We start from the raw sequence: 20029 nt of genomic DNA, 5'->3' as shown, positions 1-20029 counted from the left end.
TGTTTTGATTAGTTTGAAAAATTACATTGTAATTACTCATGAAGTATTAATTATTTAATTAATTAGTACTTAATAATATATTTCACATAAAACTAGATCAGCAAAATTCTTGCATTTAATAACAGTTAGAAGTATAACATTTAATATGCATAACAATTTACAAGATTAGATGCCAAAAATTTTCGATATTAAAATTTTAAGAAAATTATTGAAAGATTTGGATTCGAAATTTTGACAATCAACTTTTATAAAGAATTTAAATAAAAATTTTGCATGAATTTTAATTTACTTTTTTTAAAGTATTACTTACCTAAAATGAATATTTAGGCTGTATATCATATCACAGAGACTGAACTCTAAGATGACTCTCATCGTAAACTCAAATAAATCGATAAAAAATTTGTTAACTTATCGTTTGCAAGAAAAATATTAAATAAATAAAAAATTAATCGTACAAGTTATTTATTATGATGTATAAATCATGCGTTAATTTGCGAGAGAAATTTTCAAAAAGTATTTGTAAATTAGGGGACTCCGCCATTTGTTCGCTTCATTCATCAACTTCCACTTTGTAATCATTTTTGTTTCTTAACGATAAATAGGTTGTTGTTACATCAAGTAAAAAATTATTCAGTTATCATTTTCAAATTTATTTTCTTATTGTATTAATACAAATTTGGTTCAACAGTTTATAGTTTCTGATTCTGTCAGAACAAAGTTTGAATCTACTAATTTTAGTCGGTTACCATGTACCATTAATTAACTTTGGGTTTCTACATAAGATTTCATTAAATATCTTTTGCCAAAGAGATTATTTAGTAATAGTGAAAAATATTCATTTTAATAGAATAGTTATAAAGAATTGTAAATGTATAATTATAATTTATAAGAATGTAATAATTTATAAGAATTGTAAATGTATAATTATAATTTATAAGAAATTACAACGTCCTGGGCTTATAAAAATCTTCAAATAAATAAATTAAAAAATAAATAAATATTCATTGACTTTAATAATTTTCATCTTAATGGAAAAAATTTCAACGGAAATGGAAAAAGTTGGCAATTTTTTTGTATATGTTTAAGATTTATTTCTCCGTTCTAAAGTTCATATAATACTTTACGGAAAAATGGTGCACAGTGCACAAAAAAGAAAAGAAAAAAAGGAAAGAAAGATATCACCCTGAATAATTTTTGTTCTAATAATCGAATTTTCAAGTACTACGTATCAATCTTAATAGTTTCTGGAGGTGACTTCGGCTATGCTAATTATTTATTTCCAACTATCAATTGCGTAACGAAATCAGATGTAAGAATGTATTTTCTCTAAATAAACATAAATTTTTCTTCTTTTTAATAAACATATTTGGATTCTTGATTTTCAAAACGTAGGGGGTAGCCATAATCTTGAAATTGTAGCTCTAATAGTTCAGTCAGGAGAGCGGAGGATATAAATTAATTATTTTTAGAAAAATAATTTGGCGATAATGTAGAAATATTTAAATCCAGCGATTAATATTTAAATGTGATAACTTACGAGGAACTTGACTTACGCACGCGTAACGTAAAATTTCATTAATATTTTTTCCGCTGATAGCCGAATGTTTTTTCCCCCCCCTCCTTTTCAAATTCTTTTTTTTTATTAAGATTTGAATAAAGCATTATATTCAACGAATGTTGAGTTTTATGAAAGCATATTTCTGATAGAATGTGGTCATATATCTGCTTTTTCGTAATTCTAATTTTAGTAGGTTGACTGAATAATTGATACAATTTCAATAATACATATATGTATGCATTGATTTGGAATAATTTATTTATCTATTTCTTCAATATATATTTTATAATTATTAAGCAATAACAACTTAAATGAAAATAAAAGTTTTCATAAGAGGTATTAATATCTCTTCTTGAATAAAATTGTACATCTTAAAATTTTTCGTCTTTACCTTAAAATAACTTTTTTAATTACTTGTCCACGCATGTTTCACAGGAGTAGTTTAGCAACTATTTAATTATGTATTTTTTATTTTTCATAATTTTATTCTTTACGCTACAACATAGATTATTTTTTTCCAATAATATACTAATCTATTTTTATAGAATTTTAATTTAGGTTTTTCTGTAAATTGAACTCCAGTTTTTAAATTAATATTAAGTTCTTAATAAAAACAAGCTTGGAATTGTTGATAATTAAATTTGCTAAGAAATTAAAAAAACATTCTGCTGCTTTAAAATTACTCCTTGCAAAACAGCTGACTATTTACCTAGCATACTATTTTTTTTGACAAAAAAGATGAATTATTGTTTTTTTCATTATTGTTTCTTATTTAATTGTGCAATGAAAAGTAAAAACCATTATTATTCATCTTTAGTACTATTCAAAAAGTGAGGCAGTAGGGCAATACTTTCCGTCTAAATGTGTACAGCACCTGATGCTATAAAAAGTCTTTCTTTAAGGCTGTTGAAAGATGATGAAGAGAAAGTGTAGTGTGGGTAACCACCTGGAATAAATTACGATCTGATTAAAATACTTTAATTTCTCTATATTTCTAGTCCCGCAGTGGACTGATCGTAAGGACACGGTTCTCAGTAGAACAACGAAGTCAAGGGCGAGTGGTGTTGTTTTATAGACAACGGAGTACCTGTGCACCGGGCACGCACCTCCGATCGAAAAATAAATTTAATTTAATGAGTAGCTGGGTTTGTTAATCGAATTAAATGAATAGAAATTGGATAGGAGAAAATTGGGGGGGAGGGGGAGGTTAGCTAGTAGATTCATCATGTAAAACAACGAAGTCAAGCATCACTGGCTGCTGTTAGTAAGCTGGTGGTTGACCACTATGATCAGCCTGCGTAGGGACCAAGGGTGCGCGGAACCGGTCCTCGTTAAACTGTTTTACCGTTAAGTTCTCGCCGGTCGGCAGGCTACCAAAGCAGGGGAGCCATCCCTTCTATAGAAGATCAAAACTGCGATGCCATGTCTTCGGATAATTCTCATGGATGTTTCCCAGACAGTCGCCAATAGCCCATTGCGCAGCTCTAGTGCGACGTTAATAAAGTACCTACCTACCTATCTTATATTCTTTAAATTTATTTCTATACAGAGTAAAAAAAAAAATTGAACAAATTGCGATCTGATTAAAATATCTTAATTTCTCAATATTTCTTAAATTTATTTAAAATTGAATAAGAAGTTAAATTTATATAACTGTCACTTACCTTTAATTTAAACTAACAAAAGAATAATTACGGATAAGAGTTATTGATTAAAAGTACTACATAAATGCTTTTCTATAAATTATCAATGTAGATATTGTTTTTTATTTTCTTTGCGTATGTTAAAGTTTATCTTGGTCCAGAATTAAGTAAATAGGAGTAAATGAAAAATATGACAAGAACACATTTTACGAGTAATAGAACTAAAATCTAAACAGAAAAAAGAATTGTGATTTATTAGAAAATTTTATGTTTTTTCAAAACTGCACAATATTTAAAGGAATCTCCAAGCACTATCATAAATTCTCTCAAACGCTTTATTTCAATAATGCTAGAAGGAAATAAATAAGAGTGAATATATAAATAATCCTTATGTTTCACACTATTTTGCCTAATTTGCGGACACAAATAAATGAATATTTAAATTAATTATTTATCAATATATTCATAATATAACTACTCAAAATATTCATAAAAATACTGAAACAATGAGCATAAAATCCCCATCTTTATTTATATATTTTTTAAAATCATATACGATTTAATGAGAGCTATATTTTAAAATCACAATAAATAACCAGTAATAATTTTTATTCATTTTACTGAATACTTCAACAATTTACAAATCAATTTAAAGAGAAAAAAGAAATATCTCATGAAGTTTTAAAACTCGTTTAAAACATATTCGAACCGTGATTATTATATTCATTCATTCATTCAATGATATTATCATTCATTCGAAACGAATTTTAACAACGTGCTTGTTTTGAATTTCAGATTAACATTTTTAACACTGCTGTATTCTTCATATTTTATTTTATTACCGTCGTTGAACAGCTGGCTCAATTTTTAGGTTTAGGACTGCCAATGTTCAACTCCTGAGCCATGTAATTTTGAACCCAATTCAGAAGACAAAGGAACTCCTGGATCAAGTATTGGGAGAAATTTGCCTTCATGGTGGACTTTTTGACAGAACTAGCTCGTATTTGCGTTACATGGAGAGGAAAACCTTCTATGGTTAGCTTGTCGGCAAGGGGACTTTAATCCATGATCCGTCTACCACTGAGGATATTTTGCGTCAGAACTGTGGTCAGTGCAAGCCAGGTGCGGAATTCGAATCTTCCAGCCATCGCTTGGATTTGAACCCGGTTTACCTCATTGAAAGACGAATGCTCTATCCCCTGTCTCACCGCAGCTCTTCTTCATTGTAGAATTAAGTTTAAGTTACCTATTCAAATTTATTTTTCAAGCTACTAAAAGTAATTGGATTTTAATTCATGAGCGTTGTTCCCTCTCAATAATTATAAACCACTAAAAGATCCATTAAAATACTTGAGACAAAAGTATAAAATCATGAATCATCAATCATCATCTGTTTAAATTTAGATAAGATGAAAATAAATTAGGAAATGAAAATAATTATTTTGTAGGTATTTATTAGATGATTAATGCATGAAATTTAGAGCACTACCGTAACTTTGCATTTTAATTTCGATCTTTTCTAAACTGTTCTTTTAATTCTCTAAAATGTTCATAATGATAAATTATCAGATCATGGCGGAATCTCAGTACAACGGATTTATATTGCATGCTTGTAAGATAAGCGATAATTACGTCTACACAGTAGCTTCTATAATTTTTGCCCAGGAGGGAAAAAATATTAAATGGATTTTTTTCCCATCAATATTTTGAATCCTCATTTTTGTATTAAATATGATTTCAATCTAAAATTGACTTATGATAGCAATTAAATGTTTAAGATAAAAAAAAAAGACTCTATTCTTGATAATGCTGATAATAATTGAAAAATTCCTACCGTTATGAGAGAATTAACGCGGATTCACAGAAACAAATAATGAAAAAAGCACTTGAGGGCATAGAATGAATGAAAGGGAAAGTGGGTAATGGATACAAGGGGTGTTACCAAACAGTAGGCAGGGATCATTAAGCAAGAAGTGAACCATTACGGAGACCCGGATCTAGAGTTCCGGATTCAGTGCCGGAACAGTCGTAAACATGGGGTTTGAAAGACCCCTCCTTTATCAATCTTTTAAATTCCCTCTCTCTCTCTATTTTTTTTTCCTACTCATCTCTGAAAGTCAATAAGGGATCATACAATATCCTAAAATAAAATATTTTAAGTCATGTATTGAAAGGATATTTACATTTGATGATTTTTTTCACTGCTACCTTATTACTTAATTTAAAAATTATTTTTATCACAAAAGTCATTCATTTCATATTCTGATCTGATAAATTATTTCTGCAAATCTCGCTTCGCCCGCCTAGCCACACGATTAATACACTATCAGTTTTGTTTCTACTTGATAAACACTTTCCTAAATCAAAATTGAAAATTATTCAATTTTTTTTAATGCATTAACATGAAGCGGATTTCACAGATTTAAATTTTTAAGTTTAATTTTTATCCCGCTTCCACTGGAATAAGACTTACACTTCATAATTTTTCTCCGTTAATACTATCGTTAATTTATCGTCTAACTTGTTTATTGAATACTTATTTAATTTTTGGCTGCTATAAAAACTCGTAAAAAATGTTTTGCTAAATACATAATTTAGCGATCGTGCAAAAAGTGGGTTCTAAATTTTACATCTTTCGAATTTTAAATAGTTATGTTGTTGGCATTATTTTACTATCATACGTTTAATAATTTTACATAAAATTTATTATAAAAACAAATTTAACTTATTAAAAAGTAAATATGCCATATAATAAAAGTAAAATGACAACTAAATGTCCCCATCATAAAGTATTACATAAGGTGATATTATGAAGCAGTAATTAAAAACTTATGTACTAATAAACTATTTTACGTAGAATACGGGGTATTGATTTTGAATATGGGGTATGTTTTGAACTTTGTTAAAACACTATTAAATCAGTGCGAAATTTGATAACCAGGTATATGAGAAAATGAAGAAAGGAGTGGGAAAAATGAATTTAAGCACGAAATTGTTTTAAATAAATGTTTAAAAAAATAGTCAGCACTGTAAATGTAATAAAAAGTCTGTTATTTTATAAAACAAGAGTTAGTGTCAAAGAGATTTCCATTTTTTGGTTAAGTATTATTAATAGCCTTTTTTCAAAAATAATTATAATAATTGTTAATTTTTAATATTTTTGAGTTATAGTCTTACAGAAATCTTGTTCAGACAATTTGTAAATGAAATAATCGTTTTTACTACAGAGTTTTACTTAGCTGTATGCAAGTACAGAGAAGACAACAACAACAACAAAGTTCTCTTTGGTAGTCCAGTAATTATAAATTATAGTAAAAATGAAAACGAAAAAGAAAAGAAAGAAAGGATGTTTTTTCGGAAAAGAGTCATACTTAAGATATTTCTGTCAACAAGATTTGTTGTGTTATTATTATTATAAATGATTCCTGAAAACTTCCCTATTCTTCCTTGTACGTTTCCCCCTTTTTTTTTAGAAAAATGAAGGAGAAGGGAGAGAATAGAATTTCTTCAACACAAACATGTTTTTCAGTGTATTTTTTACGCTTAATTGAATGACACCTATATAGAGATGACCGGACTAATAGTTTAGAAATTATAAGTGCTTAATATACAAAAAGTGCAAATTTGTACTTGTATCTATTTACTCATCTAATGTTGCTACCTTAACAAGTGAGACATAATTTCTATGAATTCTTTTACTAAAAATCGAATGAGATTATACACATTTATAAATCGAACAAATAAATGAATCGTTGTAAGAATTTTTCTGTAAAAGAAAAACTATTTTTGACACGTAATAATGAATACACTTTACGTCCCTATCTTGTGATTATATGAAGATGTAATGTATTTTCTTCGATATAATTTTTCACGCTGAATGAATGAGACTAATTTCGAGACGATCGGACTAATAGTTTAGGAGTTATAATGGTTTTTTCTTCATAATAATTGCAATTAAATAGTACTTTTTATACAAACAAAAAAATCCCATTTCATCTTATGAAATATTAGTTCCTTTGATTCGTGTTTGTTCTCATCCGATTAAATGAGAAAAAATACATGGGAAACAATATCTCTGTTGTCTGTATAACAATGTTAAATTCATAAATTAATGCAAGTATAAAATTGTACTCTTTGTACATAACACACTTATAACTTCAAGCTATTAATCCGATCATTTCGAAAATGGTCTCATTTAATTAAGCGTAAAAAATTAAATCAGATTATGTACCTTACATGCTTAGATAATTCTTGAATAGCAATATAAAGTGCACAAAAGCGTGTCAAAAGTAGGACTTTTGACTCCTGCTAGTTTTAAACTATTTTTGATATTGACTTGGATAGTCTCCTTCAATTCTACGTAAAAAAATACATCGAAACATTATCTCACTTAGATAGCAATGTAAAAAATATAAATAGGTACAAGAACAAATTTGCACTTTTTGTACATAAAACGCTCATAGAATATAAACTATGGATCCAATCGTCTTGAGATTAGTCTCGTTCAATTCTGCGACACAAAAACATCAGATAATATGTCTCACTTACCTATCTAGGAAAAAAAAATTTAAACTTAAATTACCCAATTTCCCTTAAAAAGGGGGAAGTGTGGAGAGAAGGATACGAGAATGTTGAGATATTTATAACAATAAAAAGCATTTTGTCAAAAAATATCTCGGGTATTAATTTTTCCGAAGAAAAAAATATAATTTTACTGGACTATTAGCTGAATAAAGAATGACTACAAAATAAATATTAGCAAATGTTTAGAAACAACTCAAATATTTTTTTTTTCATTTTGCTTTACTTTATTTCTTATCATTGATGCTGCCTAATATAATGATTATTTCCAGGAACAATACAAAATTTGAGTGATTGTTCAAATATATTGTTCGGGATTAACAAGGAGTTAATTTATTTTATGTTTTGCTATCTAAGTTTTTAAAATAATGCGATATTTCTCCTTTTCAAAACGATCATTTCTGTGCATGACTGTAAATGACTACTTAACTTCAATGAGGTTTAAGAGTACAGTATATAACCAAATCAGTATTTTCTCTAAACTTTTGAAATTCGTGTATTCATACTTAATAAAAGCTCTTAATAAGATGTAGTACAATGGAGTGACCATTCTTTTTCAACTTTTTCAGTTTAGCTCTCATCCTCTGACCTTGTTTCAAAAAATGAATGAATAAATAAATAAATAAAAAATAAATAAATAAATAAATAAATAAATAAATAAAAAAATAAATAAATCACAAAAAATTATTAATGAAAAATGATTTAAAGAATGATTTGCGCAAAATTTTAGGTTAATTTGACAACTGCGATACAAATCTCATCGACTATTGTAATTGTATATCTAATTATAACAGTCGATGTAATTACAATAGTCGGCGCAGTAAACCATTTTTCACATACATTTTTTTCAAGATATATTTATTTCAAGGCTTGTAATGTTACGTGAAGATAAATTAAAAATTTATACATCATTATTTATGATACCTATAGTTAGTGTTGCCAGATTAGGGGTTTTCCCCCTAAATTTAGGGGGATTTTTAATCTTCAGTGGGTAATTTAGAGGAATTTGTTTTTAGGGGTTTGTTTTAGGGTTATTTGTGAATTTTTGTAGTTTCATTTTCGTTGCGTTCTAATATCAAATTTTATAACTGAATGTGTGAGATGGTAATATGACAATCAATATGTTAAACCAAAACAAAAAGATTAATTTTAGAACTTAACCCCTTTGTTGAATGTAGTAAGTTATTACTTAGCTCGATTCTCGACTTAAGTTTACTTAGTGTTCGACTAAGTAAACTAAAAAACTTAAGTCGACTCTTGTTTTAGCTTTATTAAGTATTCCGTTTTCAAATACAGCTGTGGAGAGATGTTTCCCAATATTAAATATTATTAAAGACAAATTGAGAAATAAAATGTCTACAACTACAGTATTTTGCGCGTTTGATATGAACATTCAAATGGTTGTCAAAATTTTGTACCTACGTCTTCTATGTTAAAAATGTTTAACAGCGAAAACATATACAAATCAAAAAGTATATGTCAGATATTTTATCAGAAATTTAAGCATAATGTTAGAATTAAAATACTAAAAAGATTATATCGTTGATAATAAAATATTTATGAAAAAATGTGAGAGTCAAAAAGTATTGAAAAAAAATATCTTAAATATTTCAGTAGAAATTAAAGATAATGTAAGGATTGAAATGTAAAAAAGATTAATTTGTTGAAGATAAAATATTAAAAAGTATTAAAGCAACGTTTACTATACATTATTTAACTTTTGTAATATTTTTTTAATACTTATACATTAAGTTAAAAATTTCAGTTTTTTTAGAAAATTTTAGGGGATTTTGCAAGCCATCTTGGGATGAACGGTTATCGGCACCTGGCAACACTGCCTATAGTAAAACATATAATAGAAATACTTTATAAAAACATGTAAAACACTACATTTATGTAAGCATTCTAAATCCTTAAGTAATAAAATAAAAAATAAAATAAATTTCAGTTACTTCAGCTATAGGATAAAAATTATATTCCTAACATACTTAAAAGAAAAATTTATAGAATTTTCATGTTAGTTACATTTAACTGCGTTCTTTGTTTATTATACAGTACAGTGCACAAATGAAAATAAATAAATCATTCTAAGTAACTACTGTTCTAATGATCAAGTTTTCTCAAACTAAGTACTAATCATAATGATTCAAGAGATTGACCTTAAATATGCTAACTAATTAGTGCTAACTGTTAATTAAATTACAAAAAGAGACCGTTTTCGACTGATATCGATTTTCGACTGGCATAATAAAATGGGATCCAAATAATTTAGGCAAACGTCAAGCGAGCTGTCGAAAATCTGGACCCCTAAATGTTAATTTTACTTTCTGCGGATTTCGCTATATTTCAAGTACTTTTAGAGGGAATACAAAAATGTTTGCATGTAATTATATAATTTGTTTATATAAAGGTAATTCCATGCAAAAAATAAGTTTTAATTAAACTTTTATAATTTTTTTATTATTTTATTTATTAAGGGTTGAAAAAATATTGAATTGTAAGGTTTTGTAATTTTAAATGACAAATTACAAAATTTGAGTAAAATCGGTTGTATAGTTTCGAAATCATTAAATTACAAAAGATCCATATATTTTCAAAATTCTATTTCTCAAGAAATATTTGACGAATTTCATTCAAATTTTGTATTTTTTCATTTAAAATAGTTTAAATCTTTCAATTCAAAAATTTTTCTACCCTTATTAAATATAATTACAAATATTTATTATAATCAATTTAAAATTATTTTTCACTTCGGATAAACTAAGTTTATAATGATATAAAAATATTTCGTTATTCGTTTAATAATTTCCCGAGGAATGGTGAAATACGTAAAAAAGGAAATATATATATTTATTAAGAGACCTAAACTTTCGACAGTTCTCCTAACTTAACTATTGGGATAGTGATAACCTCTCACATTTGGTAGTTAAAAAATCAAAGTTCGTAAGAAACAAAATGTATTGTTATTCTAAGAAAAACATTTTTGTTTCTAATAAACCTCTCTGATTTCTTATTTCAATCTTACTAATTTTTCAGATTGCAGCTGCTTTCCGTGTTAAAATCCAAATTCGGCAGGAAAAATAAACATGTTTGTTAAGATAAAGTAAATTTTTTAAATCTGATTCTTTCACAATTAACGCTAATTTAAATAATATATTTGACGTTGCCCTTTTGAAGAATTACTATAGGCACTTTGTTTGTAAAAATCCAATTATTATATCAAAAGTTATTCCGAGTGAATTCATTTTTCCTTTGCGAACTATCTATGTCACTGATTAGATAATCTTTATCGTGAAATAACTTTTTATTATTTCTTATCACGTTTTTTTTTTTGTATTTGTCTGTTTATTTGTGAGGCTTACAATAGAAATTTCCACTACTTTCGAGCTAGCTAGATTTCAATTGAAGCTCTGTGTCGAAAATACAAATAAAAATTGTTTTGTAACCCCGTAAGTAGAATTTATCCCCAATTGAAATTTCGACCACTTATTAAACTGAAAAAAATAAAACAAACTCAAAATTCTTTTATATTTTTAAAAAGTGATGCACCCTATGTTTTTCATATTTGATGTAACAAATGTCACAGCGTTTTCTTATTTTATGTTCCATTTAACAAATGTGTTTTTCAAACTGACATTCATTTTCTTTCTACAGTTCAAAAAAAAAGAAAGAAAATAATAATAATAATAATAAATAAATAACTTTTTCGCAATCAGTCGTTGAAACTAATATAGTTATGACGCGTTTGCACTAGCGGTCTAGCGGAAAATATAATACATGAAAATCTGCAAAAATCAATGTCAAGTAATTTGAAGATGCACGCTTCTTTTTAAGCGTGCATTTTTAATAAAGTAATAATGATAAATTACTGATAAAAAATGATGCATAATCATAGGAAAATTTGAAAAATTGATATTTTTGGTGATTTTGTAATGTAAATATTTATTTATATTATTAAAACATAAATATATATTTTTCAATCTGTCTTTGTTGACTCGGACAATGGAATTTCGCAAGCCAAATTTCAATATTTTTCTGACTAGCAAGAGCACTTGTGTCTGTTGTTGTTGTTAATTTACGTCGCACTAGAGCTGCACAATGGGCTATTGGCGACGGTCTGGGAAACATCCCGGAGGATGATCCGAAGACATGCCATCACAATTTTGATCCTCTGCGGAGGGGATGGCACCGCCGCTTCGGTAGCCCGACGACCTGCGCGCGAAGTCGAGCACTTTACGGTAGCACAGTTTAATGAGGACCAATACCGCACACCCTCGGTCCCTATGCAGCACTTGTGTCTGATAATATTGCGTTTTCTCCCTGTGGGCAGTGCTATCAAATTTTGTAGGAGTAATGGGGATCCGATGTAATGGTTCGTGTCTGACTTTATAGATTTTCACATTGTATGATGCTAAATTTTATTCAATCCACTGTATTAGAGGCGAGTCTATGAGAGAGATAAAGGCCTTAAGAAAAACTACTTTTTCCCTTTAAGGACTATTCTCACTGTTTCCAAATAAAAATCTGATTGGTGAGTTCCACCAATATTTTCCCAACATAGTTCATCAATCAGGCACTCATTCCCATACTTTTTTTTTGCTCGTGAAAAAAATTGCATCGGCACCGAGAGAAAAAGCTCATTTCCCTGGCGATGATCGGAGGTGCGTGATCAGCATGCCGATAGAATGGCTCTTAAAGCAAGCACTGATCATTAACACTCAGTATCTGTCATTTACTTCATTTAATCATTTTTACACTTACATATTCAGGCTAGTGTTAGGTGTTGGCTCATTACAAAGTTCTAATTTTCCTTGTTTTTTCGATGGTTCGCAAAGAAACTCTAAAAGTAACTCAGAATCATTTTATTCCAGTCAATGTATTTTTTTTCTTAACAATTATCAATCGAAATGGACTGCAGGTGGCGTAGAGCAGAACTCTCTACCTATGGCAACACTTCGCATGCTTTCTTCATTAGCGTGTGGAGAGTCATAGAGGAAGGAAGTACGTTAATTTCTCTCTTGATTTTCATATAGATTAAAATATTTTAAGTAGAAAAATTATATGGAACTGAAAACTACATTAAACATTGTTCTAAAGAAAAGCATCATGGAAATTTTAAAAAATATTTTTATAAATAAAAAGGAAAAATATTAAGAAAAGGGAAAATGTGCGTACATTCCTATACAATTGAAAAGAGGAGGAGAAGAAAGGGAGAAGAGCCAAAGGCATGAAAGCGGTCTCTCCCCAGGGCGTATTCGAGCGCTGCGATCGCCAAATGAATTTTTAATTTATGGGTTTAGACACGATTTTAATTGAACAGAAATAGGAAGCCAGAAACGTTTTTGTAAACAAAACTATTATGTTTGTTATGGTTGCGTTAATGTTGTATTATTTCGCAAAATTGATTTATTTATTACGAATTTTATCTGAACAAATTCTTTTACACGTATTGTTAAAAATAAGCTTAAAGAAGTTAATTTAAAAATTTTTGCAATTTGCTTGTGGTGGAAGTTGTTGATTCCTGATCCGTTATAGACTTTAACACATTAAGAAATTAGCCCCTATCAATTTTTTTTTTAAAAATTCTTTAAGCAAATTAATTTTAATTCATGTTACAAACTGTAATTTGCACAAGAATAATACAAATGTCAATGCAATGAGTTACAGTAATTGACTTGTGCTTTAACTTTCAATCAAATATATGTATCTATTACATGTCTTCGAAAATAAATTTTAAAGCATAGAAATCTGAGTTTTAATTAGCAATAATCATTGTTTTTTAATAAGAGAGTTTTTGAAAGTAAATAGTTTTTTTATTGTATGCCAGTTTGAATTAATAGATTAGTTTTAGAGGGTTGTTCTAAATTAAAAATTATATTTTCAAATTTTATAAGTTTGAAAATTTTTAATCCTTGGCATAAAACTATTGAAATTAAATGGTCATTGCTCTGGTTTTCTCATATTGCTTTGCAATAAATTTTAGAAGAAATAAATAAATAAAATATTTGCTTGCAAATTTATGAATTTTGTTTTCAGAATTATTATTTTGATACAACAATTTCAAGAGTGGATGTTTAAGTCTAAATTTATGCATCATTATTTAATGCATCGTAATTTAATGCATCGTAATTTATGAATCAGGTGTATTTTTGTCTGACTATGTGTGACTATTATTAAATTATCAATTCTTTTTTAATTAAACTTAATTTTGCAACTTTTTTATTTTTATCATTATGAAAAAATTTAAATCAATCATGCAACTTGAAATACAATTTTTCTTTTTACTTTATTTAATAATAAATTATGTTGAAATCACTTAGAAATATTGGTGATTTCTTATAACTGCTTAATACAAATGACATTTTTTTCAGTTTAAAAATTATTTCAGTACATTAATTTTATTTTGTATTATTACTATATACATTTTCTATATGTTTAAATACAAATGTCTTGTTATTTATTGTTAATTCATATTATTCTTATGTATTTTTTGCAGGCGAAATAGGATTAGTTTCTCAGAAAAGCCTTGGTACAAATAGTGCTAGTGTTACTCATACTTGTTCAATGTGCAACTTTACTACACCTTGGAAAAGTCATTTGAAGAGGCATTTTGTTGTTCACACTGGTGTTCGTCCTTTTTCATGTTATTTATGTGGGAAATCTTTTACTCAAAAGGCTTCTTTAAAGTCCCATATGTTAACTCACGTGTATCAGAAATAACTTTAAAAATATATTCATAAATAAATAATTGAATATTATGTAATCAAATTTATATTACTTATTTGGTTTTAATTTTCTGCAAGTACCCTTTAATTTGTCTGTGTTTAATTTGAAAAAATAGCAATTAAAGTTCCCTTTGAAAGCTCTGAATGTTCTTAAGTGTATATTATATTTCTTATTTATTTTTTACTTATAATGATTTAATTGTTTACATTGTATTCAGCAGTTTTGTAATGGTTAAATTTGTTTTACGGAAAGCAATTCACCACACATATACTATAGAGAGGGAGGGTGGTATCTAAAATTTTCTAAGATAATTTTTGGTCAACAGTTATCAAATCATTCCAAGTTGAGTAAGATTTTTTTTTAAACTGAAGTTTCCTTATCTCTATTTTACTGTAGTCTATATAATTTGCCCAATCATTTTCCGAAAAAAAATTCAAACTATTTTACTTTTTTCTTGAAAATTAATTCACAATGTAATCGGTTTCTCTTTCAAAGCGAAAGATTTTTTTTAAAAATGACATTTTTAGTCTGTTTTTTGTCGAAATGTCTAAGATTAAAAATGTTACATATACCGTAGGGTCAAGTAAATGTTGTGACAGATTTCTAAGGGAATTACTGCACATCATCTTGATTTAAATTTCATTGGACCTCATACCCAGAAATGTCATCATAGACCGCTAGGGGCGCTTCTCTATTATGAACTGTTGATCATAGAGAAGTGTCCTTAAACACAACAGTGTTTTCATGATAGAAAAAAAATGAGCGAGAGTTTCTCACCCTTTCTCAGAAACAGAGTGAGATTACAAAAAGTTAAGTGAGATTTCTAAAAACTAAAAAAACACAAAAACTCTTGAAAAAAAATCATTTCTTTAATTATAACACATTTTTAACGTCTTCTATTTCTTAAAGCATTGACTATTTTTGGTGCATCATCATAGAAGATTTTGCTTTTACAAGGTATTTGTCCACCTTACATTAGTGCATAAAAAATTTGAACGTCTTACGTGACGAAACCTTTCGGTAAACAGGTGGTTGCAGAGAAATGTGTTCTGTTGTTGGAAAAGATTCTGAACAATACTGGTAAATAGGGAAGCTAGATAACAGGGCAGATGTTGAAAATAATGAAAGATTAAGGAAGAAAAAAGTGAAACGGATTTTATTCTAAATGGCGTAATTCGAAGCTTTTTCCAAAATGCGAGAAATTCACGAATTTTGAAATTAATTTATAGAATGCGCGAATTTCTCGCGGTAATAATTTTTTAATGCAAGAAAAGAAAAAAATATGCGAGATTCTCGCTTTCTCACGCTGTAGTGAAAACACTGCACAACATTTCCAGGCAAGAGTTACTATGCAATTTTAGTACTAATGATGTGCCCTAACTTCCCTAAAAGTTTGTAGCAACATTTATGTGACACCCTGTTATATATACCGTTTTTAAACTTGTACATTTTGTCAAAAATTAGACTAAAAATATCATTTAAAAAACTGTAATTTGGAGAGAGAAACCGTTTGCAGATTTGTAATCAGTAATACAAAAATATCTAAGATCTGTTACTTATATCAAATCCAGTTATCTGTAACGTTTTTAATTTTGTAAATTTGAACAGAAAATGGACCAAAAAATGTCGCTTTAAAAAAAATTTATTAGCTTTAGATGCAAAATTAATTTCAGATTTCAAATCTCCACATCACAATTAGGAAAGATCAAGTATTTCTATAAATGCAAAATTTTTTTTTTCCTCCCTGTGTTATTGATTAATAAAACCTTTACATTTTACTATTTTAAACATATTTAAAAATTTTCATACTGAGTTATTGTTTTTCTCTTTATCAACTCATATTCCTAAAAACAGTTATAAGAATGAAATATCGTAATCAATATTTTAAAAGTAGAAATGTATGGTTATATGGATGGCTAATTTTGAAATTGACTAATTATCTTAATCTTGCATAATTGTTTTCACACTTAACAGATTAACAAATTTAGCCTTTATTTAATTAGCATAATGAGGAGATTTTGCTTAAAATTTATTTTAATAAAAAAAAGTTAAAATTGTAAAGTGGAAATTAGTAATATGTTCATTAAAATTCCGGAATAAAGTTTCACCTAACTCAAAGGTTCTGGAACGTTGTTTGAGTGCCTTTTGGCGCCACTTCACTCCATTAAAGATAAAGTTTTATTTTATTTTTTATTGTATCATAGTTAAATATTATTGGTAATGAAAGGGCTTGTAAATATTAAAAGGTTTGTAAGTTTATGTAATTACATAACCTGTTAAGTAAAAAAAAATATTTCAAGTTAAAATTGGTACTTTTTAAAGTTTCACGATACCAAACTTTATATTTGTGCAAGTAATAATCCTAATTTGAAGAAAAAATATTCGAATTTCTCTTTAAGTTGTAATAGTCAGGACTAACTTCAATATGTATATAGTTACTTATTATAGGTTTAATAGTTATCATTTTCAGTTCTACACTATATTGCCTTTTTTATTGAATTAAATATTTTTTTAGTCTTTAAGGAAATAGTTTAATTTTTTTTTACCGTATTTGCTTGTGATATTTAATTTTTGTACAGTTTAATTTAAGTTTGCAGGTATTTTGCATACTCTGGTATTTTACATAAATTTGTATTCCTCTCAGTGTTAAAGTAATTTTTAAATATTATAATAAAAATATGCAGACAAGAAGTGCAGTCCTATTTTTACACATTCACTGTTTTTTTAAAAAAATACCTGTTGTGATACTTTTTGGTGATAATCTATTTTTTTTTTTTTTTTACAAAATATATAAAGTTTTTTGTAGATTTAGTAATTTGTCTGATGTAATAAGTATTTAGTTTCTAGCCTTTTTGAAAGGAAACTTTGAAAATGGAATCATCCACTTTTTACACACACATGAATTATTATGAAATTGAATAAGATGTGAATTAACATTTGGCATAAAAGAATAACTTAAAAAAAATAAATTAAAATAAAAAATAATAGTAAGTAAGTAAATTGTGAGGATTATCAACATTTTCTATGTCTTTTTTTACTGATGTTTTCAAATTTTATCTTTTTTCTTCAATTTTTAAAAGTGCATATTTTAATTGTAATAATAAATATCTAACTTTCTTTCAGCATAATTTATTTATTTTTTGCTTATCACATATATTCTTTTTTAGACTGGAATGTATTTAAAGAAATTGAATGTTCTAAGCTTGGAGGAGTTACATACTACACTTGTTCTTTGTGTGCTTATAAAACTCCTAATAAAAGCCATTTAAAAAGGCATCAAGTTGTACATACTGGTGAAAGACCTTATGTATGCCCAATATGTAAAAAAGGTTTCACCCAAAGAGACACTTTGAAGTATCATGTAGCTCTTCACTGTGGCCTTGTTAATTTCTGTTAATCTGGTTTAATGAATAAAAAAATCTCAAATAAATGTGAGAATTTTAGTTGAAGGATATCTGATGTGATATTTTAGTGAGTATGTGCAGTTTAACTTCAGAATATATGTAAACATGTATAAATTATTATTTTCTGTTGAAAACTGCCTTAATTAGAGACTCAAGAGAATGAGTTAATGCTCAATACTTTATATGTTTTTAAACATAACAATTTGAGTATTTTATTTAGCATGTTCTTTCTTGAAGCTTTTTTAAAATTTTGTAAGAAATGTTTTTTCAATAGGAAGAATCCATTAAATATTATTATTTTTTTAAATTAGAATTTTTAATAATTTCTAGATATCTGTTTTGAATACAATCATGAATTTTTTCTTTATGAGGCAATATTATTGTCGGATTATTTATTGTTATTTATATGTATATTTTGCTGATTCAGAAAGTATTTTCATTTTTATCTCACAATGCGCAAATGCTTATTTTTTTTAGCAGTTGATTAAATATAAGATATTAAAATGTAACTGAATGCAGAAAAGGGACAAACAATGGTTATTATTTTGGGGTACCAAAATATACACACAAATAAGTACAAAACACATTTTTGTTATATTTAAAAAAATGCATTTCGTTTGTTGTTATCTATGCTTTTTTCAATTTTATTTATTCATTTGTAAAACTAATTTTCCTGTATATTAATTAATTCACAGCATATTTTTTATAAAAACTTCAATTGGAATTTATAATTTTCAAATTACTTATTTTTTTTGTACTTGATGTGTTATTTTTGTAAAAAATTTTGCCAAGGTTTTTCAATAATTTATTCTGTGGATTTTTTATTTTAGTATAGTATTTTTATATAATAATTCAAAAAATTTTTTGTATGTCTAATTCCTTAATGCCTAAACATTCTAATCGTATTATTATATAACCTATCATCAAATCAATATTTTTATAAATTTAATTTCCTCATTAGATTAAGATATAGCAAAACAATTTGTAAGTGTAATTTACAAAGAATTCTAAGGCAGGGTAGTCAACCTTTTTCTACTCATTGCTCATTCTTGCATTTTGTATACTAGTTCCATAGTAATGTGATCTATAAAGTAAGGAAGTAACTTTAGGTAAACAATAAAAAACAGTTAAAAATATTAATCTAACTACTGTCTTGATTTGTCTAATTTAGTAAGAGCACAGCTTGGTTGCTATGCTTTGGAATGATGTATTTTATTTTATAACTTTCGTTGAACAGACGATCCAATTTTGGGTTTACAACTTTTAATGTTCAACTTCGTATCTTTGTAATTATGTACCCAATCCAGAAGACAAGGGAACTCCTGAATCAAATATTGGGAGAAATTTGCCTTTGTGGAGCAATTTTTGATTGAACTAACCCGCATTTTCGTTACATGGAGAGGAAAGCCGCAAAAACCTCCCATGGTTAGCCTGATGGTAAGTGGATTCTAATCCATGATCCCTCTACACCTGAAGATATTTTGTATGAGCACTGTGACTGATGTGAGGCGGGTGTGGAATTCATTGTCTACCATTGTTGGGATTCGAACCCGCTTCACCTCATTCAAAGGCAAACGTCATACCCATTGAGCACTTTTTAGCGTGTATCTTGAGACTGCGTGCAATGATTTGTATTATTTTACATTTTAATTCAAAGGTGCCTTACAAAATATTAGCCCCCAAAAATTTTACAAAAATGTCATTATTTGTTTTTAAAAGTAATGTAATGAAAGTTTTCTTAGTTAATAATTGAAAAAAAAAATACATTTCAATGCTTTTAAGTTGTCAATTTATAGCATAGAAAAGTGCTTTAATTGCTGCCTATTTCAGTACCATTAAGAAAGCTGGAACACCCACATGTTGACTACCACTGCTCTAATGCTAGTAATTTTATCAGCAAGACATAAATTTAATTGGTTAAAATTCAAATGTATATATTCAAGCATTTTATATAAAATATACAAGCATTTTTTTTACCTTATCTTTTTTTAAAATTATACCTTTAGTTAAAAATGTAGTATAAATATTAATTTTATAACTCATTTGATATTGATTTGTTCTCTAACTGCTTGTTAAAATGATGCATTCCTTTTAAATATAATTCTTTTTAAATTAGT

At 27.4% G+C, this 20029-nt stretch overlaps 2 protein-coding genes across 2 annotated transcripts in view; both read left to right on the top strand.

Moving 5' to 3' along the window:
- The first annotated feature begins 13132 nt into the window (after positions 1-13132).
- Positions 13133-14550, top strand: LOC139426498 (uncharacterized). Its single transcript, XM_087159635.1, has 2 exons — positions 13133-13448; positions 14279-14550. The coding sequence occupies exons 1-2, from the start codon at positions 13439-13441 to the stop codon at positions 14500-14502; spliced, it is 234 nt and encodes a 77-aa protein (XP_087015761.1). The 5' UTR covers positions 13133-13438; the 3' UTR covers positions 14503-14550.
- The window catches only part of LOC107438989 (uncharacterized), a 27650-nt gene continuing 21899 nt past the window's right edge, over positions 14279-20029 (top strand). The window contains exons 1-2 of the mRNA XM_087159634.1: positions 14279-14409; positions 17676-17979. The gene's annotated coding sequence lies outside the window, so the exon portion shown is untranslated. The remainder of the gene's footprint in view (positions 14410-17675; positions 17980-20029) is intronic.

This window comes from Parasteatoda tepidariorum, chromosome 3 (genome assembly GCF_982258835.1).
Source record: "Parasteatoda tepidariorum strain Cologne lab strain chromosome 3, Ptep-v5.0, whole genome shotgun sequence".
Taxonomy (NCBI): Eukaryota; Metazoa; Arthropoda; class Arachnida; order Araneae; family Theridiidae; genus Parasteatoda; species Parasteatoda tepidariorum.
The sequence above is the reverse complement of the archived record's forward strand: the minus strand, read 5'-3'. Positions and strand labels throughout refer to the sequence as shown.